Below are 24,658 nucleotides of genomic sequence, written 5' to 3' on the forward strand. Positions count from 1 at the left end.
TAGTCGCCTGACAAGTCGCCTCCCGTTCTGTACAATTGAACCGTTCTAATAGGAGCGACGCAAGTCGCTCCGACTTAGAAAAAGGTTCCTGTACTTCTTTTGGGGCGACTTGAGGCGACTTGCATAGACTTCTATACAGAAGTTGTTTTGCAAGTCGCCGTGGATGTCGTGTGCAGGTCGCCTCGGTGAGGCGACCTGCAAGTCGTGCCGCCCCTAGTGTGAACCGACCCTAAAAGGTTGCTTCCACACTGCAGCGGGCATGCGTTGACGGTAAAACGCTGCTAGTTTTAGCGGCGTTATTCTGCTGCCAGCGGGGCGCTTATAACCCAGCTAGCAGCCGAGGAAGGGGTTAAATGCGCCCCTGAAGCGCCGCTGCCGAAACGCTTTGCAGGCGCTTTGGCAGCGGTGTGCATTCATTTCAATGGGCAGGAGTGGTGGAGCAGCAGTATGCATCGCTCCAAAGATGCTGCTTGCAGGACTTTTTTTTAACATCCTGCCAGCGCATCGCCTCAGTGTGAAAGCACTCGGGATATCACACTGAGACTGCAGGGGAGCCGTTTTACAGGCACTTTACAGGCGCTATTTTTAGCCCAAAAGCGCCTGAAAAACGTCCCACTGTGAAAGGGGTCTAACTTAAATTTTATGAGATGAAGGAAAAAAAAAAAAAAACGGCATCACATATCAGCCATTGGCCACCGCGATTTCTAAATATCGGCATCGGCCAGAGAAAAATCCATATCGGTTGACCTCTATACTAAAGTCTCTTTTTTTATATATAAAAATAACAAACATGTAATACTTACCTGCTCTGTGCAATGGTTTTGCAGACTAGCCCAGATCCTCCTCTTCTCAGGTACCTCTTCGGTGTTCCTGGTGTCTCCCTCCTGTTGAGGCTCCACAGCAAGCAGCTTGCTACGGGACACGGAGCCGCAGCTCAGCCACACCCCCTCTCTCCTCATTGGCTTACTGGCTTTACCAGCAGCGGGACACAACGGAGCCAGGCAGTTGTCTCAGCCAAGGAGGGTTGGAGTACCGGGCACCCGAGACACTCCTGCAACATCGCTAGATCTACATGGACTTAGTATTTGGGGGGCTGCTGCACACGGAAGGCTTTTTATCTTATGGATATATAGAAAGGACTCAAACTCTGGAATCTATCCAATTTCTTTACTCGATAAACACCAAGTACAAGCTAACATGTTTCGGCGAAGAACCTTGTTCACAGAGCTGTAAACAAGGCTCTTCGCCGAAACATGTTAGCAGTTACCTTGTACTTGGCGATTATCAAATAAAGAAATTGGATGGATTCCAGAGTGCGGGTTCTTTCTATATATCCTTACCCTGTGTTGGTGACGAGTGGAAGGTCGTCTGAACCTGAGCACCTGGTGTAGAGGTACCAGTAATCAATTACTATAAAACAGAGGTTCTCACAGTGCTGCGCTGCTTTTACTGTATACTTAAAAACTTCTGCCTTTACAACCACTTAAAGCAGAATATAAAAAGAACAAAAGTTGCCCATACAGGGTTACATTTTTCTGACAGGATTCCTCTATCCAGGATATACAAGGGCAGGTATACAAATATCCACCTATTATATTCTGACAGCCAGCACCAGTGGCTGTCAGCATATTCCAAAAGCTGCTGCATCGGATTAAAGATGAACTTCACTTACTGAATCAATATTTTTAATCCTCATGCTGCTAGCATTAGTAAATAGGTAGGAAAGTATAGCATATGATATTTACTTGTTTCTTGCCTAGGCAAATGTCATACTTCCCAGGAGTCTTCAGGAGCGTTTTTTCTCAGCTAAGCACACACTTTCCTGCATGCATAAGCTAAAGGCAGATGGATTCCAGAAAGTTAAATGCTACATGAATCATTTGCCCTTACTCAAGATAGCCATGGCCAGAAATGCTAGGGGGCTGTTTTTCAAAGTGATTTCATAGCAAAATAAAGCATGGAGACATGGATGGATTGCTTTGAATATTAAAAAAGGAGAAGTCCAGCCAAAAGCTTGTTTGGCTGTACGTCTCCTATGGATCACAGGGGTGAAATTCGTTTTGCACTCCTGTCACTCATTTTCAGCAGAGTGGCCTGAAGTCGGCTCTCTGCTGACGTTACCAATTTCAGTCCAGGCACCGCGTCATTGCGACAATAAAGTCTGGATATGCCAGGTGCCTGAACCGACATCCCACTCAGCCTCTCAGCGAGCCGCCGAGAACCTGAGATGCCCACTCCGCCCCCTCCACAGCTCTGCACTCCAATGAGCAAGGAGGGGGCAAAGCAGAGAGCTGTGACTGACAGTCTACAGCTCTCTGCTCATGGAGTTCTGAAAACCAAGGGATCGGTGATGTTCGATTGCTCAGGTTTTCAGTGTGGAGGCTCCAGGGGACAGATGCAGCATTGAGGCAAGTATGATTAACCACTTTGCGCCCGCCATATAACAAAACGACGTTGGCAAAGTGGTTGCGATACCCTGACTGGACGTCATATGACGTCTTTCAGGATATCAAGCAACTGCGCGCCCCCCAGGGCCATGCATCGCTGCGATCGTTGTTGCGGTGTCTCAGTTTGAGACCACGCAAGTACGATCTGGGTAAAGAGTCTCTAACAGACTCTTTACCACGTGATCAGCCGTGTCCAATCTCGGCTGATCACGATGTAAACAAGAAGAGCTGTTGATCGGCTTTTCCTCACTTGCGTCTGATAGACACGAGTAGAGGAGAGCGGATTGGCTGCTCTTCTGACCGGGGGGGGGGTCTGGGCTGATTGTTTATCAGCGCAGCCCCCTCGGATGCCCGCCCAGGACCACCAGGATGCTGCCAGGACCACCAGGTATGCCACCCTAGACCACCAGGAAATGCCAATCAGTGCCCAGGCAGCTGCCAATAAGTGCCAAAGAAAAATGCCTGCCAGTGCCACCAGTGATGCCTATCAGTTAAATCAGTGTCCATCAATGGCGCCTTTCAGTGCCGTCTATCTGTATCACCCATAAGTACCCATCAGCGCAGCCTTTCAGTGCCCAGTGTTGCCCATCAGTGCCCCCTCATCAGTGCAGGAGAAAACTTATGTACAAAATTTTATAACAAAAACAAAAGAAAAAAAATTCTCAATTTTCGGTCTTTTTTTTTTATTAGTTTAGCAAAAAATAAAAAACCGCAGAGGTGATCAAATACCACCAAAAGAAAGCTGTATTTGTGGGAACAAAATTATAAAAACTTAGTTTGGGTACAGTGTGGCATGACAATTGTCATTTAAAAAGGGACAGCGCTGAAAGTTGGTCTGGGCAGGAAGGTGTGAAAGTGTTGAAGTGGTTAAAGAAAAAAAAAAAATCCTTTACTTCTCTTTTAAAATTGTGTTTTTGGTTTATGTGCTCAGATGTAATGAAGATCCACTTTGAATGCAGGCATTGTTCAGCTGACAACTTGCTGTCTGGCTCCTATGATTTTTCAATCACAGGTTGTTGGGAAGGTGGAGACAGGATCACCTACGGCTCGAATTCCTCAGGAACAGAGCAAAATTCACAAAGTTTAAGGCCAGCTTTTACTCTTGGAATTTGATGGACCAAGCCAGCACAGTCCCACAGCAGTGACAGCGACACACTACCCTTTAACCACTTGCTAATGAGCAAGTTAAAGCGAACCCGTGCTGACAGAAATACATAGGCAGCCACTCCAAAAAATACTTGATGCTATTGCAATCATATTGCATTAATACTTCCTGAGTCACTGACCTGTAATAAGTATGGAACAGCAAGAGTTCCGATTTTATTGGCTGCATGTTCCAAGTCAGTAACTTGAGGTACTGAGACCAGAGACAGCCAGGTATCAGACAAAGGGAGCAAATTCAGACTAGGTGTGTTTTCTGTGCACTTCCTTTTAACCAGTTGCTGACAAACACTTCCAACAGCAGGTTAAATACACACATACAAGGAGCACAAAAAAAAAGCAAAACAAAAAGGCTAAGCACTTCAGCCAGGAAAGCACACTATGTTAATATAAACCCTTTCTCTAAAAGAATATGGCGGCTTACCATAAAAATGTTAGCTGCCTAGCTATTCTATAACTCCAGTCCTCAAGGCGCCCAAACTAGAGGTCGACCGATATGGGTTTTTCTCTGGCCGATGCCGATATTTAGAAATCGCGGTGGCCGATGGCCAATGTGTGATGCCGATTTTTTTGGGCCGATATATTAGGCCGATTTTTTTTTTTTTCCTTTTTTTTTCCCCCTTCATCTCATAAAATCTAACAGTTAGACCCCTTTCACACTGGGGCATTTTTTTTTAGGCGCTTTTGGGCTAAAAATAGTGCCTGTAAAACGGCTTCCCTACAGTCTCAGTGTGATATCCCGAGTGCTTTCACACACAGGCGATGCGCTGGCAGGATGTCTTTGGAGCGGTGTATACCGCTCCTCCACCACTCCTGCCCATTTAAATGAATGCGCACTGCTGCCGAAGCGGCTGCAAAGCATTTCGGCAGCAGCACTTCAGGGGCGCATTTAACACCTTCCTCGGCCGCTAGCTGGGTTATAAGCGCCCCGCTAGCAGCCGAATAGCGCCGCTAAAATGACGGTAAAGCGCCGCTAAAACTAACAGCGTTTTACCGTCAACGCATGCCCGCTCCAGTGTGTAAGCAACCTTAAGTAATAAGTGATACAGAAAATTTTTTACATTTAAACATTTATTGAACAAAACAAACCTCCAATCAGTTCACTTGTATGTATAATTTAGATTAAAAAAAAATAACTATATCTTAAATATTAAATACACAAAAACAGGTAACCAAAACTTTTGGACAAAAAAAAATGGGCTAACTTTACTGCTTATTTTTTTTTTTTTTTAATTAGTGTATTTTATTTTTAAAAATTGCGTTTGAAAGACCGCTGCGCAAATACCGTGTGACATAAAATATTGCAACAACCGCTATTTTATTCCCTAGGGTCTCTGCTAAAAAAAAATTATATAATGTTTGGGGGTTCCAAGTGATTTTCTAGCAGAAAATACAGAATTTTTACTTGTAAGCAACAAATGTCAAAAAAGGTTTAGTCTTTAAATGGTTAAACTGAACTTCTACACACAGAGTTCAGTCCATTGATAAAAGAACCCGAAGAGATACAAATGTATCTTCTTATCAGATTTGGCAGGCTGCCCAGAGGAGGAGAGAAGATAACTTCACACAACTTGCAATTGACTTCTATTACAGAAGTCATTTGCAAGTCCCGCTGAAGTTATAATCGGCTTTTTTTATCAGCACAATCGGCGGATGCCGATTAAGTAAAAAAAGCCAAATATTGGCCAATATATCGGTCGACCTCTAGCCCAAACAGGTCATGTTTTTAGGATTGCCCTCAGATGAAAGCTGTGGTAATTACTAAGGCAGTGAAACTGATCAAATCACTTGTGCAAAATAACGGGAAGCCTGAAAACATGACCTGTTGGGGCGCCTTGAGGCCTGGACTTGAGAAACACTGCGTTACTTTACCGACTCCAAACAAGTGTACAGATTAGGAAAGTCAAAGGAAAGTAAATCCCTCTAGTGAAGTCAGTTCTCCTGCATACTTGTTCTGGGTGTGCGACTCCGAGGAGGGAGATTTTCTAAAACTGCATAGTGCAAAACCTGGTGCAGCTGTGCATGGTAGCCAATCAGCTTCTAAGTTCAGCTTGTTCAATTAAGCTTTGACAATAAGCTTAGGGTCACAATGGAGCGATTTGTCATGCAATTTGAGAGATCAAATCGCATGACAAGTGGCAGCCTATTGGAGGCAATGGCACTGTTCCAAATTGTGCGACACTGATTTTGCAGCACCGAACTGATTTGCAGAAGTAGTTCCTGCACTACTTATACCGATTTCAGGTGCGACTTCAATAGACATCTGCGCAGAAAGCCACAGAGATGTCCATCAAGCAGCACCTGAAATCGCACTGACCTTGCTACTTTCAGGTGAAGTAGTGAGATTTCAAAGTGGCATCAATGTGAACCAGGGCTTAAACCTGGAAGCTGCATGGTTTCTAAGTAAAGCTGCATCAGATTTTGTATGATCCAGTAACAGTAAATCTACTAAAGTATGATCATAAGGATGACAGTCCGGCAATCCGCATTTGAAGAATGAATGGCAACCTTTTAGTTTTGCTTTACTGAGAGAAACATAAAAAGCTAAAACACTTTCAGGCAGAATCTCTATTGAGGAAAAGATGCTGTGTCTCTTCTGCGTGAAAACAAATGTACCTGTCTGTTCACAAACTTCTTTAGACTGTACACTGAACTGCGCATGCATGGCTCATTGTACATTTTTGGAATGGTCATTTGGTGCCAGGATGAACAACTGGGCATATGTGGGAACTGTGCCCACTAATCAAAATTGCTGCAGACCCACCACCCAGAAGCTGGGGAGAAGATGTTGGTGCCTTAACAAAATGGAGCAGAGGGAAATATTCCCAGAACATAGCTCCACTTTAGGTTGTTACCACCATCCTTGTATTAAACTACCCAACACTCCTGATTCCCTTAGGCTGCAGTTCAGGAGGCCAAAGCCTAGAAATCTAACAGGTGTAATGTTGAGGCAAAGCCAGCCAATCAGTGTTTTCTTAAACTGCTCATACTTCCTACTTGGGTTGCATCAAAACTGGTTTTAGATCAGTGAGTACAAGTACCAATACCTCTGCGGAGCAATTTGAGCTTATACAAAATGAATGGGCTCAAATCACACTGCAAAGAATTGCATGCAATTAGAACAGAAAAGCAGTGCAATTCATGTCCGAATCACATGCGGTTTCCTGCACCACTCATGTGTGAACCCAGGTTGAAGTCACTATGATAAGCCTGAGTTCACACAGGAGCATTGGGGGAAATTACATGCGATTCGGTCAGGAGTCAAACCGCATTCCTGTTCAAATTACATGCGATTTGAGCCCATTCATTTTGTATGGGCTCAAATTGCACCGCAAAGGGATCGATTTCAGGTATCAGAGAATTTGCTTAGGAGCAGTGCTTAATATAGGCACCAATACCGGTATCAGTGCAACCCTACTTCCCACCTTTAGGGGAGCATGTGACCAACACCTGCCAACCAAGGGAGATCCAAACTGTATCAGTTCTGCAGCACTAATATTTAATATGCAGTGGTTTTCAGAAAACACTATATTAGTGTGAAACGCGTTAACCTCTTCCCTTGTCCGTGCAGTTGTGCTGTTTTTTATATGGATCATCAGTAAAAGCTATTTTTAGATCTTTTCTTGGGAGTGCAGCCATCCGGACTTCTATTGCTTGGATGCAGTTTTTCTGGTTCTTCGTTAAAAAGCAAGACAGCAAAAAAAAAAAAAAAAAAAAGAAAGAAAAAAAGAAAGAAAATTCTAACTTAGGCTAGAATAGGTTTCCTATATTGCTGCTTAATCCATTTATGTTGGAAAAAGTAATTTTGAATTTAATTAGCTCAATATAATAAATATAATTTAAAATATCATTAGCTAGAGAAAAATAGAAGGAAACACTTGATTTCCTGTTCAGGGATGCAGTTTGAAATTTAGGCAATGCCCACTTATTTAAATTAATGTGCCCCCCTGCCCTCTTTTTTTAAACGCTGCATTACAGAATCTGAGGAGGGAAAATAGCTAAACATACTCACCTACCAACTATGCAGCTGCACAATAAGTTAGATAAAAAAATGGTCTAAATGGTTGAATATGTGGCCCCATTAGCAACGCTTCGGGGCCGAGAAGCTGCTAAAATAATATCCCAGTTATACTAAATTAAGAATCTGTGTGACAGAATGTGGGAAAAAACCTCACAGGAAAATTGCACTCGGCAAGAAAAACATTTTTTGCTTTGCTGATGTGTGGAAAATTTAAATTCAATAGCCTTTTCCATATTGGGATGTACTGTATTTGAACAAAGTTGAGCTACAAAAAGGTATACTGAAAAATAATACAAATATTTGTAATCGATAGTGGATGCAAACAAGTTGTGTTTCTTACCCTCTATACAGACTGTAGTTCATTTAAATTTTCCCCCTCTTTCGGTTTGGTTTCTCCTACAGATATTTTTACCATGTAACCTTTCAGTATAAATATATATATATATATATATATATATATATATATATATATATATATATATACACACATACATACATATACATATACTCCATAACAAAAACTATAAGGCTGCTTTCACACTGAGGTGCTTTATGGGCGCTGTAGCGCCTGCATTTAAAGAGCCTCTCTTCTTACTCCAGTGTGAAAGCCTGAGTGCGTTCATACTGGAGTGGTGCGTTGGCAGGATGCCAAAGTCCTGCAAGCAGCATCTTTGAGGCACTGTAGGAGCGGTGTATACACCGCTCCTACAGCGCCCCTCCCTGCCCATTGATATCAATGGACAGCACCACCGAAGTGCCGGCAAAGTGCTTTTTGCAGGTGCTTTTAACCCTTTTTCTTCCGTTAGGGGGGAAGGGGGGTTAAAAAGCACCCCGCTAGTGGCCGAAAAAACGACAGTAAATCATCGCTAAAAATAGCGGTGCTTTACCACCGATGCCCTCAACGCCCCAGTGTGAAAGTAGCCTAAAAAACATCTGATTAAAAAAATCATGGTGTAGGGCAGTGATGGCGAACCTTCGCACCCAGGATGTTTTGGAACTACATTTCCCATGATGCTCCATTAAACTGCAGAGTGCATGAGCATCATGGGAAATGTAGTTAAAAAAAAAAAACATCTTGGGTGCCAAGGTTCGCCATCACTGCTGTAGGGTGTTCCTCCAGAAGCAATCCCTGGGAAGGCTAAGGCACCTTTTCACACTAATGTTCGATTGGGTCCGCCAGTCAGTTTTTCAGGCAGACCCGATCAGATCATCTACTGCTCTCTATAGAGCGGCAGATGCTAGCAGACATGTCTGCCGACATCCGAACCTGTGTGCTAAAAAAAAAGACGTTTCCCTTCTGTTTGGCAGATTGGATCGGAAGACAGTTGGATGGAAACAGACAGGCAGTCTGTTTCCATCTGACAGCCCCATAAAGAACAGCGGGCTGTGTCCGCGTCCGCTCTGCATTAGCGGAGCAGAGATGGACCTGTCATCCACCTGCTCAGTGTGCACTGACCCTGCTGAGCGGGAAGATCCACTGCCAGCAGTTGCCCCATGTGAAAGGGACCTTATGCTGGCTATACACTATACGAATAATCGGCGAACCCATTTTTGAAAAGCGAACATTCGGCCGTGAGCGCAAACGATAGTGCCATCATGTAATGACCGATAAATCGTTCAGTGGACATAAATGAAAGCATTTTTTGTTCGTTTTTTTACATATACCTAGTGCAGTCAGGGAAACATATTAACCTTTCAATTTATTGTTCGGCAGAAAAATTCCAAAACTTGTCCTTCGTTTTTTCGGCTCAAAAACGTGCCAACAATTATCAATTTTGTGCCCATTAACTGGCCGAAAAATAAACGAACTGTCTAAATGACCGAATTTCAGCCGCTTTTTTGTATAGTGTAAGGCCAGCATAAGGCTCCATGCACATTATAAGTTCAAGGTGCCAGAAAAAACGTTGGATGAAAAACACTGATAATTAGCAGCTCTTTGGCAGCTGAGTAGCGTTTAGGGGAGTTTAGCAGTTTTTTCTGCTGGCAAATCGCTCTTAAAAAATAATCTCTTCTGCTCCTAGAAGCTGGAGGTTAAAAAAAAACGCTTCTAGCCTGCAATAGTGTGCATTAACACATAGGATAACACTAACCGCTGCTAGGGGCAAATAAAAAAATTTTTTAAAAAGCTGCCAATAGTTTAAAAGTAAACTAGTGTGCATGGAGCCTAGATTTCACTGCAACACAGGGCTTGATTGTCTTCTCAAGAGATTAAAGCCAAATGTCAGGTGGCATCGACCGGTTCCACAGAAACCAGCCGAAATTTGGCCCGTGTGTAGTGCAGTCGGTCTGATAGAAGCTGGCCATTTAGCAGGGGAATGACCGAAAAAGGTCTGCCGATCGGTTCCAAATTGGAGCTCTCAGCAGCTGACCAAAGTGTTCTGGCGGGGTGGGGGGGGTCCCCCTGTCAGAACACAAGAAAGCAGCAGAGGAGATAGTACAGAGGCTCCTACTGAGCTGTCAAATTTTTTTGTCGTTTTTTTTCACCTTCATTCAGCCTTCACTGTACTAGGCTTAAGACTACTCACTCTTCTCTAAGATTTGGCAGCAAGGTGGATGACATCCCACTTGCCTGGATGAAGCGAAAGGAAGCCAGGAAAAAGCAAGTCTATCATCTTTCCCTATTAACCCACCTTGACTTTCACCCTAGTGTCTTTTTTGGCCCTAGTGGACCTTGTCACTAAAGATGAATAGAATACTGGCATGGGAATCATTTGTCTCCTCAAACAATACTTTAAGTGCTTATCAGAAAAATAAGTACAGGACAGCACAGTGGTTTGTGCCTTGCAGCACTGGGGTCCTCAGCTCAAATCCTTGTCAGGACACCATCTGCACCAAGTTTACATGTACCCTCTGTGCTTTTCTGGATTTAGCCCCAGTACTCAAGTTTCTTCCCACACTTAAAAGACATGCCAGTAAATTAACTAGCTCCTGTTTAAAATTGGCCCTAGGACATGTGAACATGTACTACACATATGTAAGACGGGGTCTTAGACTGTAAGCTCCTCAAGGGCAGGTACTGATGTAATGCAGTTTATAAAGCACTATGTAAAGCACCAGTGCTATATAAATTAGCACATGACCACCACATTCTAAAAGCTGCAATTTACACCATTCATTTTGTTGAAAGGCAACTAGAGCATACAATTTCAGATATTTCTGACCTTACCAAGGTGCCCACTCACCACATCTTTGATGCAAATTCTAGCAACACATGCATTACATAGCGTTCAATGGTAAAGTAGATATAAAACGTGCATAAAAACACCCATAAAACATGTCGATGTGAACAGCACATAAGTAGAAAAGGGAACTGCACCAATATACACAATTTTAATCTTACCTATTGTAATAAATGCCAAAACTATGCAGCTACAAGCCAGGGGCACCAATCTCTGTAGAAACCTAAAGATCTGCTGGTGTATTTCCAACATTACTTTAAAACTGACTGTGGGGGATTTCACATAAAAGAGAATGCTGCTGCTATAGCTGAAGTCACCAGAATAAAAAGACACTGTTATATAGCGAAGCCCCCGGTACATTATAAAAGTATCAAAGTAAAATCAGGTCATATGATCCTGCTGTCCTGCTTCCCATTTTAAATAATACAGCTTAGAAGGCGACATCACTGAAGCTCAACTTTGACACATTATCTGATCATATGACACCAACAGTAGATATGCTCTCCAAAGCATTGCAAAAAGAGGTCCTATAACATCAATCAGCCTCTAGGAGCACAACAGGCTCTGATGTCAATGGGGAGTTCCACCTACAGTCCACACACTGGGCTGCAATGGCACAAAAAGGTAGCAGAACTTCTGCCATTTTTAAAAAGCCAATACTATAGCCAATAGGAACTGTTATTCATACATTGACCAAAATTTTGTGCCAACTATAAAAATGCAGTCTGAAGATTTAAAAACAATAAAAAAAACAAAACACTTATTTCCACTGTAATGGACTTCACAATGACTTAATAGTATAGGGACAACACATCAAAAAGGTCTGTTGGAAAGGTGATGGAATATCCGGCAGCTGCAGGACACAATGACAAAGTGCGATTAATATGCGAGTATCCTGTTATAATTCAAGCCGATTAGATTTCCTCCTCTAAAAAGCCAAAACACAAACTTACATTTTAATAGAGATTTCATTTTAACTTGGTTTTGACACTTATGGCTTAGTCCTGACAAATTTCTTAAAGATGAACTCCGGTGAAAATAAAAAACCTTCCTTGCAGTGTAATCGTTAGTCGCTTGTTTAGGTCTAGGAGACCAGGAAGATCCTCTGCTCCCATGGACTCTCCCTCCAAGCTGCCAGACCAATCCCCAGGATGCAGAGCAGTGTGGGTAGTAGCCCCAATAAAGCATAACCAGAGGATTCGTATTTAATACTACAGTAGAGTGGACTTCTAGGATAGTTTACTCGACAGTTTAAAAAAGGAAAGTTAAATCCTTATTGTTTGCAACATAAAACCACCCCAATTTTTCTGCTCTAATTTCCAGGACAAAAATTGGACATCTGACAGAAAGCACTCTCCGGGGTCCTGACCAGATGTCAGACCACACGCTCACTCCAAGTCTGGGTATCTGTTTGATTCACAGGATGGAAATGAGGAAGCAGTATTGGCAGACAGGACAGATTGCAATCTCCTGGGGTCATGGCTCAGATCCAGCAGCCCCCCACCCCCATAGACACACAGCACTTAGGGCTACAGCACTACTTCTGCAAAACTCCAGCATGGAGAAATTAATGAAGAATAGAATTTAAATAGCCAGTAGGCAGTTTAGGGCTTTTTGTACATGGGCACTGATGCAGTTCCCAAATCCCACCCGCTTGTGATTGCCATCAACACAGCTGGAAGGCTTTAGGGTTCATTAAACCCTATAATACACCAGCAGGGTGTCTTCACTACCAAATGTAACAATGCATATTGATAGGACACACCCTTGACGCACAGAGTAGTCAAATGGCCATAGGCTACCTGGCTCTGTGTGTTTACTACCCAGATGATACATGCTGTAAAGTACACAAGGACCCTACTGACTCCACAGGTTGATATGTAAAATGTCCACAATGTGTAGGTCAGTGGCGTTGCTGCCACAACCAATTACAGGGCTGGTCCCAGAAGCCAGATAGCCAACGCTTCTTAAAAATGACAGCTGGTGTGCGGCTTTTGAGTTTCTCTTGCTGTCTATTGAGATAGCTCTGAAAAAAATCCTGTTGGTTCCTAAATTGGACAGACTGCCCAAATTCCATATTAATTTGTCCACCCCCGGATTACACACTATTGATGTTTACATAGTGGCCATAAGTTAACAATTTCTGTGGCAACAGAACAAGCACAGAATGACATTGGTCTTAAAGCGGACCTCCAGTCATTTTTCAACTTTCCATTTATTAGATCTTCTGCCCTTGTTGTTTTAACTTTGGATAGTAAAACATGTTTCTGCCAATAAATCCCCTATACAGCCCACTTGCTTTTTGTCTGGTCATTAGCCAAGGCTAATGACATCATGGCACAGCTCTCTCTCTCTTATGAGCATTTGTCAGGAAGGGAGGAGGAGTCGTAAGAGGGCCAATGAAAGCTGCAGGGCTTCTGTGTAAATCCAGGAAGTGAAATGCCCACAGTTAAAATGGATGCAGCCAGGCTTAGTGGAAGGAGATTTCTGCAGCATATTTGGCAAGCACAGAATCACAGTATATATAAAATATGCAAAGTGGTTGGAGGGAAGCTTCAGAATGGCAAAGATGTTTTTATTACAAATGTAAGCAGACTGCAGTTCCTCGAAGTAATTCATAATTGGCTTGCACTGCATTCAGGGTTGACATGAAAACATTAAGGGCTAGCTCACACAACAAAAATAACCTTCAGATCCATTCCAAATGAGTTTCTAGATGCGTGTTTTTGATGCACTTCCAGATGCTTTTCTCTTGTGTTTTTTACACTGTACTGGGGTCCAGTGCATTTTTGATGCGTTTTGCCACATTCCAGTATAGTTCTGTGCAGGAACAAATATATATTTTCCTTTTTTGTTCTGGAACCAGAACGCACTGGTACAGAAACCACTGGTGTGAACTAAGCCATTGAAAACCATGTAACCTATTTTCTATGTGTTTTGGATGCAAAAAAAAAAAGAAAAAAAAAAAAAAAAAAAAAAACAGACATGTACTGTGAACTAGGCCTAAAAATAGTTGTAAACCCTTACATAGACCCAGTGAAGTTACTGGCCTCTCTGGTGTATCACCAAAGATTAATCAAATCCTCCTACATAATTTGTACCCATTTATCTGTGATCTTTTCTTCGCCTGTTCAAATTCCAGAATTTATAAAGCTTGTCTGAGCTGTCAGAAAACAAGAGCAGAGACCTGAAGTAAGTTCCCTCCAGTCACCTTTTTTTCTCTTGTGTCAGGAGAACTTGTCAGAAATTATTATGCAGATAGAGAAACGAGGAAGCAGACAGAAATGACACTTTAAGCGATTTCAAAAAAATAAACAGAGATTTTAGAAACATGTTATACTTGCCTCCTCTGTTCAGTTAGTTATCACAGAGCAGCCTGGATACTCCTCTTCTCAGGTCCCCATTTACTGCTCCTGGCTCCTCCCTCCTATCGAAGTGCCACCTCAGCCACCAGCTTTCTATGGGGGCACCTGAGCCGAGTCAGAGCTCCTTGTATACATTCAGACAAGGAGCCCTGTCCTGGCCCCACCCCCTCTCCCCCCTGATTGGCTGACTGACTTTGGTTTCAGTGGGAGCCAATGGCGCCGCTGCTGTGTCGCCGACAATCAGGAGGAGTGTCCTGAACAGCTAAGACATCCGTGAACATCACTGGAGAGAGAATGGGTTCAGGTAAGTAATTAGGGGAGGCTGCTACACAAAGGTGGTTTATCTTAAAGATCTTTTATCTTTAGATCAAAAACCTTCTGCCTTTACAACTCCTTTAATGCTCTGGGATTGAGTACACACACTATAGAGGGATATGCTTTGTTCATATTTCGTGTCTGAGGTTTACAACCAGATAGCGTAAACAGCTATACATTGTTAATACAGTATTTACAAGTTGGCTCTGAGCAACTGTGGCAGCCAGTAGGGTCCATGAATGATGCACACATTAGTAAATACCGCACAAATTACAGTTTTTGGGGGTTTTTTGCTTGCAGTGTAATATTACTGTCAGATGCAGCTGTGTGAATGGGCACTATAGATTTCTCTACTGCGGTGTACAAAACTATAACCTCTATACATCTGTAAGCAGCATTTCAACTCCCCTGTAAATAATCCCCAATGACAGATTTTAGACTTATTGTAATACAAAGTAACAGCACTGTGTAAGTTCCATAAAGAGCTGATGCAAGCATCAACCTCATGAAAATTGGTATTTGCTTTAGACATGTCTTCCATGTAAGAGGGCTCAAACACATGAAAAGGTCTTTTGGTCCCAGCATAGCATTAAATAAGGGGCATGCGTAATCTCCCAAAACTCAGGAAAGCAAACACTGGAGGATAGATAGATAGCCAAAGCATAAACTGTTACATTCATGGTGGCAGGCCTTTTTCTCAGCTAAGTTAGCTTCAACAACAGATTTGTATTAGGCCTCATGCACACTGGATGTTTTTGGACATTTTCACAGCTGTTTTTGGCTTCAGATGTTTTTTTCTACAGTCAATAAACTCCCCATCATGTTATCCTATGTGTCCATGCCCACAAAGGCTGTTATCAATGGTTTTTGGCTGGGGCATTTTTTGGCTGTATAAAAGAAAAAAAAAAAAAAAAAAAAAAAAAAAAAAAAAAACACACAAACAAAACACACAAACTAGTGGGTTCTGAGAGTTTTTTAGCTGTAAAAACACAAAAAAAAAAAAAAAAACAAACACACACACGGCTCACCAGCGTTTAACATTTTTGAAAACTACTGGAATTTTAACTTAATTATAATGTCCAATGTGCGCTAGGCTTTAAAGATGGCTGGAAAGTGGAAACCCGTGCTTTCAAATATAATCATTAATGTAATATAAAGTGATTAATGTAATATAAAGTGATAGATGTGCCAAGATTATACAAAAAGTTTTTCTACCTTTATTATGTGATTCATTTCCTGTGCTGTGACCACAATCATCCTCCCTTCTGGAACTATGAGTGGCTGGTGGGTCACGTCTCACTGGCAGCTGTCACACTGACAAGCCAAAGCAAAGGATGGCTTTTGGGTGTGATTGAAAGGATTGGAGGATCTGCTTCCCCTGGCGGAGCTCTCTCATGAATGATGCCGCAGGGGCAGGAGAACAAAACACTGACAACGGTATGAGGAAGTGCCTGTGTGCTGCCACATTCGGCTGCGCAGGGCAAAATGTTGGTGGAAGAGAGGAGGGCTGCCAAATGTCTGGATTGGACAATTGTTTCTAATAAGGCCCTCAGCAATCTGAAAAGTGGTCAATAAAAAATGTTTATTATATTGCCCAGATAAATAAAAGCAATATTTTTATTTTCTAATAGCAGTCCACTTTAACGCCATAACAACAAGCGAAAAAAATATTAATTGTTGCTATATTGCTATGATATAGTTATTCAATAAAGCTCTTTGTCTTCTAATGAGATCATACAGTGTAAAACGAAGACAGTATTAAACCCAAAAAACAAGATTTATTAAATTGCAGCTTAACAATTCTTCAATGTGATGGCTGCATTTTCTTTAGGCTCCCTTTCCTATATTTTCACCTTGTGGTTCAGCCACGAAGTCCGTTTTTCAACAGAACAAGCTGTCCTGTAGATGTAGCAGTTAAAGGGTTGAGACAAACAATTTAACGCTGACAAGGGTGCTTACAATGGTTAGCTTTTAGTTATGTAAAACCTTTATCCCAAAGAGGGGAAAAAAAAAAAAAACACCTTACTTTAACTACTTAAAACGTGAGTTGGATTTTGGCTTAAAATTTTTTAGTGTATCTAAATCTGCTAGTACATCCAACATTCCCCTCCCCTCAAATTAACAATGCTGCTGTCCAAAGGTGTCTGTTGGTCCCTCATTCAGAATAGGGACGCCAATACAGGAGGTGTGTTGCTGGCCAGATTAACTGGTGAAAACAGGCTAAAAAATAAATGAATAAAACTTCAATATATAAAATTTGTGGGTTTAATATCAGCATTAAGGTTGGGTTCACACTATTGCGAATTTCTCGGCATCCAACTCACATAGCAGGAGATTGTGACTCACTCTATTTTCCAGTTCACATATCTCCGCAGCGGCTCCGGTACAAATTGCACAGGAGCCCTGTGCGTCTTCTGCTCCGTTTCAGGTCCGAATTGATACTGAAATGCACCAGACTCTTGCTGTAAGATGCTGTGATCTCTAGTGTGAACCCAGCTTAAGTCTTTAAAAGCAAAATCACTGCTGAAAAAAAACAAAAAACAAAAATAGGTTCCTGTTGGGCCCCTTTCACACTGGGGCAGGGGGGCGTCAGCAGTAAAGCGCCACTATTGTTAGCGGCGCTTTACCGTCGGTATTCGGCTGCTAGCGGAGCGGTTTTACCCCCCGCTAGCAGGCGACAAAGGGTTAAAAACCACCGTAAAGCGCCTCTGCAGAGGCACTTTGCCAGCGGTATAGTCGCGCTGTCCCACTGATTTCAATGGGCAGGAGCGGTGAAGGAGCGGTGTATACACCGCTCTGAAGATGCTGCTTGTAGGACTTTTTTTCCCATCCTGCTAGCGCACCACTCCAGTGTGAAAGCCCTCGGGGCTTTCACATTGGAGAGACAGAAGCGGCTGTTTCGGGGCAGTTTGCAGACGCTATTATTAGCGCAACAGCGCCTGCAAACCGCCCCAGTGTGAAAAGGGCCTTAAAGAACCATCTTATATTTATCTGTCCCAATGCCCATATGTGGAAGGTCAAAGGATCTCCACATCCAACCCACTTCCAGATACCCCAACAACCATGTCTCACACCTGCCTCACTACTACTACTACTACTACTACTACACAAAGTAACCATTTAAGCTTCTTCTTTTAGCCCTCGTTAACACTGAACATGGCTTTAAAATCATGCAACTTCATCTGAACTCTCACAATTTTAAAGCCGCATTTCAGTCCGACTTTGGGGGCGACTTGAAAGACATCTGTGCGGGTTCATGCACAGATTTATATTGAAAATTGGCCAAGAGTAGTACAGGAACTACTTTGTAAATCAGTGCGGTGCCACATCGATTGGGACACTATAGCCTGCAATAGGCTGCAGTTTGACCTGATTCATGCTGTTGTGAACAGGGGCTTAAAGGTTCAAATAGATCTCATGCTGCACAGGCTTCTTTATGCTTAAAGTTTTTGTATAACCAAACGAAAACTGCAACAGTGTCTGTTAGCACTGGAGATGAATACAAAACTATACAAAACACTAATTCAATTGGTATGAAGCAATTAAATTTTATGTTCACAATTAACTCATTTGTATTACACTGCTTTGTTGAAAATTTGTTAATTGCCAACAAGAAGCTAAGCGGCTTCTTACTGTTAAAGTAGAACTCCAGACAATTTCTATTTTCAAAATTTTTACTGTCTTTGCCACTGTTGGGGAAATGTGCCCTCATAGGTTGTCCTGGCAACCACGATCAGTAGTGAAGTGGTCAAAACCTTTAAAGTTGTCACCAGAACTGGAGTAAACAGGATCTTCAAATGGAGACACCTACTCCACTGACAACTGTTGAAGGGGGAATCTCCCCTTATTTTGAAGATATTCCTACTCACTTCCCGTTTTGTCTCAGCATATCCAAAATTAGAGTTTCAATGTTTTTCATTAAATGAACCTATGAGAAAAATGTCTGCCACTGCTTGCTTTCTTCTGAAAAACACTTGTATTTGGGCATCTATATTGGTTTCCAGCAATACTAGTGTGCAGCCTCGTGGCTCAGAGTACCCATAGATGTGCGTAGACAAAGCAGTTCCTTGGACACAGGTTGCTCATTCAGGTCAATACAAAACAGGTCTCCGATTTCCAAACAGCGCCCTCTATTGGTGTCCAAGGCTTGTTTATGTACATATAGTTGGGCCATGCTGTTGGAAACTAAGTGAAAATAAAAGGTTTTTTTTTTTTTTTTTGTTTTTTTTTATAAAAATGTTGTACTTACCTACACTGTACAATAGTTTTTGCTCAGAGTGACCCTGATCCTCCTCATCTGGGGTCCGCCACCAGCGCTCTCCTCTCCGAGTACCCACAAAGTAAGCCATCTGCTATGGGGGCAGGGCACTTGTGTGGGCTTGATCCCGAGCTGGCCTGTGTCCAACTACTGACACACACAGCGCAGCTCGCCACCGCCCCCACACAAGATTTGATTGGCAGCTGCAGGAGTCAATGACTCCTGGATACCGCTGCTGTCTCAGTCCCTGTGAGGAAAGGGAGCAGCGCTGGATCAAGATTGGGCCTAGGTAAGCATTGGTGGGGGGGGAGGGGGGGCAGAACATTAAATCTTTTTTACCCTAATGGAGAGAATGCATTAAAAGTAAAACCTTCTGCCTTTACAAGCACTTTCACTAAAGACAACACATTGCATTACCATTTTACCCCACAACCTGCAGGAAAAAGCACAGGCGCAACGGCTCTCTCATACGGGCGCAGAGAAAAATATTCCTGCACTCCAAAAGTTGCAGGTGTTTGCATACAGCCATGGCCAGCGGCCTGTGCGACAAGTTGACAGACACCACAGCTTTATGAATGTAATCACACATCTGAGCAGCTACATACATACTCTGACCATTTGCATCCAGGGTTTCTCATCTATTCTTGTACCCCAACTACTCAGACATGCAGTTACATCCATAGAGCCACAGCTATCGCATATGAGCCCTAAAATGTATAAATGTAAAATAAGTTAGAATTTTTTTTTTTTTTTTTTTTTTTATAAAATCACTTGAGTTCAGAGATTTGTGTTTAGATGGCATACACTGGGGTTCGGGTTTTAGCAGGCTACTGCGATGCCCTGTTTAGACAAGTGGCCATATAAAAAAGGTAGAAGCAGGAATTTAGGGGTCACTGCTATACAGCATAAGGTGCTATTCTGCTTCCATTGAGTGTATTACAGGTTTCCTTTCAACCATCCATGCTGCTAATTCCCAAAGAGCTTAAAATGCATAGATGAACCAACCAAAAAACATCTCTTATCGAATTTGACAAACAGAAAGCTTATTAGTTAGCTGCGGTTACCAAAGTTTACACATTTCCATAGTTCCACCACCTTCCTGAATAAGCAAATATTAGAAGGCCACCAAGTGCAAGAACCCTGTCATGAACACGGCTAGCAACCTCTAATGATGAGGAGATTTTTAACACTATGCCTGACATATAAATATATTGCACTTAGCAACCAAACTTCTGGTATTTTGTTATTTGCATAAAAAAAAAAAAAAAAAAAAAAGGGAAGAAGAAAATGGTTGCAGTAGAAAAAAAAAAAAAAAAAAAAAAAGACATATGCATACATGCAAAGGCCCAATATTTTAATTTACAATCCCTGATTAAACTACCGCCAAGTTTAATAAGGATTTCACTAGAAATAGAAAAAGAACTACAGAATTACTGGTCTGGGAGCAAAGCTCAAGCTGTCACTGGAAGATCTGAAAATACATTTTCAGTAAGATTTAGTGCAAATGTTCACAAATGGACTGTCATTTTTCCAAATTCATTCCCTGTTTTCCCTTATGTTAAATGGGGCAAAAAAAAAAAAAAAAAAAAAAAAAAAAAACTAAAAACAGACGAGTCAACCTCCTTTTACCTGTTTGTGGGAAATGTCCTGTCTTTCTCAGCTAGGGATCCTTGAGTATTTAGCAATTTCTGACTCTTTGATCTGTAAGCACTGACCCTAATGATCTTTTTCCCAGTGACCACCAATCAAAAGGAGGGGGGCCCCTTCTCCCAGTGGCCGCCAAAGGGGAAGGGGGGGTCTCCTCCCAGTGACCGCCAAAGGGGAAGGGGGGGTCTCCTCCCAGCGACCGCCAAAGGGGAAGGGGGGGTCTCCTCCCAGCGACCGCCAAAGGGGAAGGGGGGGTCTCCTCCCAGCGACCGCCAAAGGGGAAGGGGGGGTCTCCTCCCAGCGACCGCCAAAGGGGAAGGGGGGGTCTCCTCCCAGCGACCGCCAAAGGGGAAGGGGGGGTCTCCTCCCAGCGACCGCCAAAGGGGAAGGGGGGGGTCTCCTCCCAGCGACCGCCAAAGGGGAAGGGGGGGTCTCCTCCCAGCGACCGCCAAAGGGGAAGGGGGGGTCTCCTCCCAGCGACCGCCAAAGGGGAAGGGGGGGTCTCCTCCCAGCGACCGCCAAAGGGGAAGGGGGGGTCTCCTCCCAGCGACCGCCAAAGGGGAAGGGGGGGCTCTCCTCCCAGCGACCGCCAAAGGGGAAGGGGGGGTCTCCTCCCAGCGACCGCCAAATGGGAAGGGGGGCTCTCCTCCCAGCGACCGCCAATCAAAAGGGGGGGCTCCTTCTCCCAGTGACCAGCAAGGCAACAACGCCTTTTTCTCAGCGACAACAAATGCAAAGGGGCTCCTACTACGCTGATCCCCAATGTCAGAGAACACTACAAAATTTACAATTTTTCCCAGACATTTTAATATAACTACTAAAAAAAAAAAATTTGTAGTAGTAGCTGAAGAAGCAGCCAATGACCACAAATCTACCCCCTGAATATCTTGCGTTTGACAACTGACAAGACCTGAAATAGATTTCTTGCGAAAATCTACCTTGTCAGGTTAACCCATAATGGGGAAATGATCTTATATCCTCAAGCTTTGTGCTGTGCATTAGTACGTGAGCCACCAAGTTATGTCTTATTTTTTTGTGGGGACTGTAAGCAGTCACACTTGACCTCCCCTATGTGGGCTTGGTTATTTGGAGTAAAACATTCGTATCGCTCTTGAAACCTTAAATTTAAGAAAATAGAAAATGTATCAAATAACCCCAAGTGTGAAACAGGACAAGTAAGCCACACTGCTTTTTCTCTTAACTTATTTTTATACACATCAGCTTACTGTACAGTAATGAACTGTAAGCTGTAAGTATAATAATTATTAGCACAGGTTTCCTAGGAGCTGTAAGTTACTTCAAAAGCATCCTTCATATTAAAATGGGCTGGTCTAGTTACTAGGATCCCAAATACAAGATCCAACTGACTGCCTACAGAAACTAAATATGCACATCCATTATTACGCACATTATGTAACAGCTGCAAAACAAAAACACTAATGCCCCAGAATCAACCTGAAGTGTTTGTGATCCCCATAGGAGGAGGAGAGGCCATTACATACAAAACACACTTGAAAGATACAAGAGAGAGAAACCATTATAATGACAGGAATACTATTTGTATTCCAGGCCTCTGGTGTGGTCTGCCGAGGCAGCTGGAAGTGTAAATCTATACGATCACAGGAGTACATACATTTCCATTTTAAGAAAATAGAATCTCCCCAGTCCAAAGACAAGGAAAGGGGTCTCTGACCTACACACATCCAGAATAGACTGCCACCAGAAGTGACGCTTAACAGCTGCCAGGCGTCATCCTCAGACCATAGGAACATTATGCAAACCTCTAGTAAATGATCCACAAATCCATCAATTACCTTGCCAGTCTTGTGATCAAACCAGACAAGTGCATGGTTCCTGGAGAGCACCTTGCAATCAAAGGTGGCGTTATTCTGCGCGGGGCGGCAGCGGGCCACTGACCGCCCAATCTTGACCGGCTCGTCCAAGTAGACATGTCGTTCCTGGAAAGGGTGTGAATTTGGGCGGCAAGTGAAAATCGCAAAGGCTGAAGGCATCTGTGCCAGCTGCGGCGGGAGGGTCAATCCCAAACTGGAAAATGAAAAGGGTGTCGATAATCCCCTAAATCCAGACCATCCGGGCGGCTGGGAGCTACCAAAACCTCTGGAAATTTCACTGATAATCCGTCACCAATTCATAACACACTTAGGTTAACAGGATCCCAGGTCAGTCTGTAAACTAGCCTTCCAGTTCCACAGCCAATACCCCATACTGGTCCCGTAGGAAGACCACCAGTAGCAGACGGTCTCGGTTTGGAGGTTGTCCAGCATTCAAAGCATCGTCGACCAGCCAGTTGGGTGTTCCGAATCACCCTGGAAAAGTCAATCGGCGGCGGCGACCCGTGACGGGTCAGAGCGAGGGCCGAGGAGGTTCAAAGTGGTTTAGGTACACCATCAACAACCACCAGAATTGGCCTTTAGTCCATCAGCGGTGCGGGAAGAAACATTGGTGTTTACTTTGTGTTGGTGTCCCAAATCAAGTGCCTACACCCCAGGGGGACACCAATCTGGGGCCGGTCACAGCGATGACAGGGGATCTTGGAAGGGATCTGGGCCCACTATGAAGTGCCAACCCAGGAGAAGGTCCAATCCTCAATTCATGGTGACATCTGCCAACCACAACCTCAGGAAGAGTCTATGAAGAGCCCTGCTATGGTAGAGATGAGGGATGGAGGTCCACCTTCCACAGGCTGCCTAGGTGCCAGGCTCCATACCAGCCAGGTGAGACAATCTGACAGGTGGGAGCCAGGCTGTGGGGGAGAGGCTGGCTCAGGGCCCTCCCCCCGGGGGATAGGCCTGGAGTCTCACCCGCTGAGGGAGTCCTAGGGCCCGGCAAGGAGTTAAGCGAGCACCGGGAGAAAAGGGAGGACCGCCCTGAGGTCAACTCTCCCGGCACAGTACAGGGGCCCGGCCCCGCTTCCAATCCCAGCAAAACTTCTCCCTCAGCTCACGCAGCCGGCAGTTTAATGGAGCGCAGCCCCGCCGAGCTCCCCTTCCTCCCGCGCCGCCATGTTGAATACGAGCTGCACAGCAGCCGGCCTCCTGCGTCACCACAGAGGAGATGGGGGCGGAGGACTGGAAGGGGAGCGACGGGCTGACGGGCCAATGAGTAGGCGGCCACGCCCTTCGGTCCCTCGTACCTTCCCGCCCATTCCAAACTGTCACCGGGAGAGAAAAAAAAAGAAATAAGGCGAAGCAGTGTGAGGGGGCGGGGCGTGACCGGGGACAGTGACCTGGGGTGGCCTTGGCTTCCTATCCCCGGGACTCTCCGGTCACTGTGCTGGACGGACACGTTCATAGCTGGCCAATAAACTACAAATCATGTCACAGGGCAGCGAGATCAACGTTAAAAGATCAACTTTCGGTTTCAAGAGAAAACAGAAGGTGATCTTACAGATCATTTCTCTGTAGAAAGCAGACACAGCCTGAGAAGAAAAGACTGTCCCCTGTCTGAGTAGAAAATGCTGTCCCCTGCCTGAGTAAAAAAGACTGTCCCCTGTCTGAGAAGAAAAGACTGTCCCCTGCCTGAGTAGAAAATGCTGTCCCCTGCCTGAGTAAAAAAGACTGTCCCCTGTCTGAGTAGAAAAGACTGTCCCCTGCCTGAGGAGAAAAGACTGTCCCCTGCCTGAGTAAAAAAGACTGTCCCCTGCCTGAGGAGAAAAGACTGTCCCCTGCCTGAGAAGAAAAGACTGTCCCCTGCCTGAGAAGAAAAGACTGTCCCCTGCCTGAGTAGAAAAGACTGTCCCCTGCCTGAGTAGAAAAGACTGTCCCCTGCCTGAGAAGAAAAGACTGTCCCCTGCCTGAGTAGAAAAGACTGTCCCCTGCCTGAGTACAAAAGACTGTCCCCTGCCTGAGTAGAAAAGACTGTCCCCTGCCTGAGTAGAAAAGACTGTCCCCTGTCTGAGAAGAAAAGACTGTCCCCTGCCTGAGTAGAAAATGCTGTCCCCTGCCTGAGTAAAAAAGACTGTCCCCTGTCTGAGAAGAAAAGACTGTCCCCTGCCTGAGTAGAAAATGCTGTCCCCTGCCTGAGTAAAAAAGACTGTCCCCTGTCTGAGTAGAAAAGACTGTCCCCTGCCTGAGGAGAAAAGACTGTCCCCTGCCTGAGTAAAAAAGACTGTCCCCTGCCTGAGGAGAAAAGACTGTCCCCTGCCTGAGAAGAAAAGACTGTCCCCTGCCTGAGAAGAAAAGACTGTCCCCTGCCTGAGTAGAAAAGACTGTCCCCTGCCTGAGTAGAAAAGACTGTCCCCTGCC

General features: G+C 44.1%; 1 protein-coding gene across 11 annotated transcripts in view; it reads right to left on the bottom strand.

Annotated features, from left to right (window-relative positions):
• The window catches only part of SLMAP (sarcolemma associated protein), a 236,753-nt gene extending 213,307 nt beyond the window's left edge, over positions 1–23,446 (bottom strand). For 7 of the 11 annotated variants that reach the window (XM_073592238.1, XM_073592236.1, XM_073592237.1 and 4 more), the window contains exon 1: positions 22,208–23,445. In XM_073592238.1, the coding sequence (XP_073448339.1) occupies positions 22,208–22,405 (198 nt within the window). In that variant the 5' untranslated portion in view covers positions 22,406–23,445. Of the gene's footprint in view, positions 1–22,207 lie in introns of all 11 variants that reach the window. The other 4 variants (XM_073592241.1, XM_073592244.1, XM_073592239.1 and 1 more) reach the window with 2 other exon arrangements.
• Between the last annotated feature and the right edge of the window lie 1,212 nt (positions 23,447–24,658).

The sequence above is a fragment of the Aquarana catesbeiana genome, linkage group LG07 (assembly GCF_042186555.1).
Source record: "Aquarana catesbeiana isolate 2022-GZ linkage group LG07, ASM4218655v1, whole genome shotgun sequence".
In the NCBI taxonomy this organism is placed as follows: Eukaryota; Metazoa; Chordata; class Amphibia; order Anura; family Ranidae; genus Aquarana; species Aquarana catesbeiana.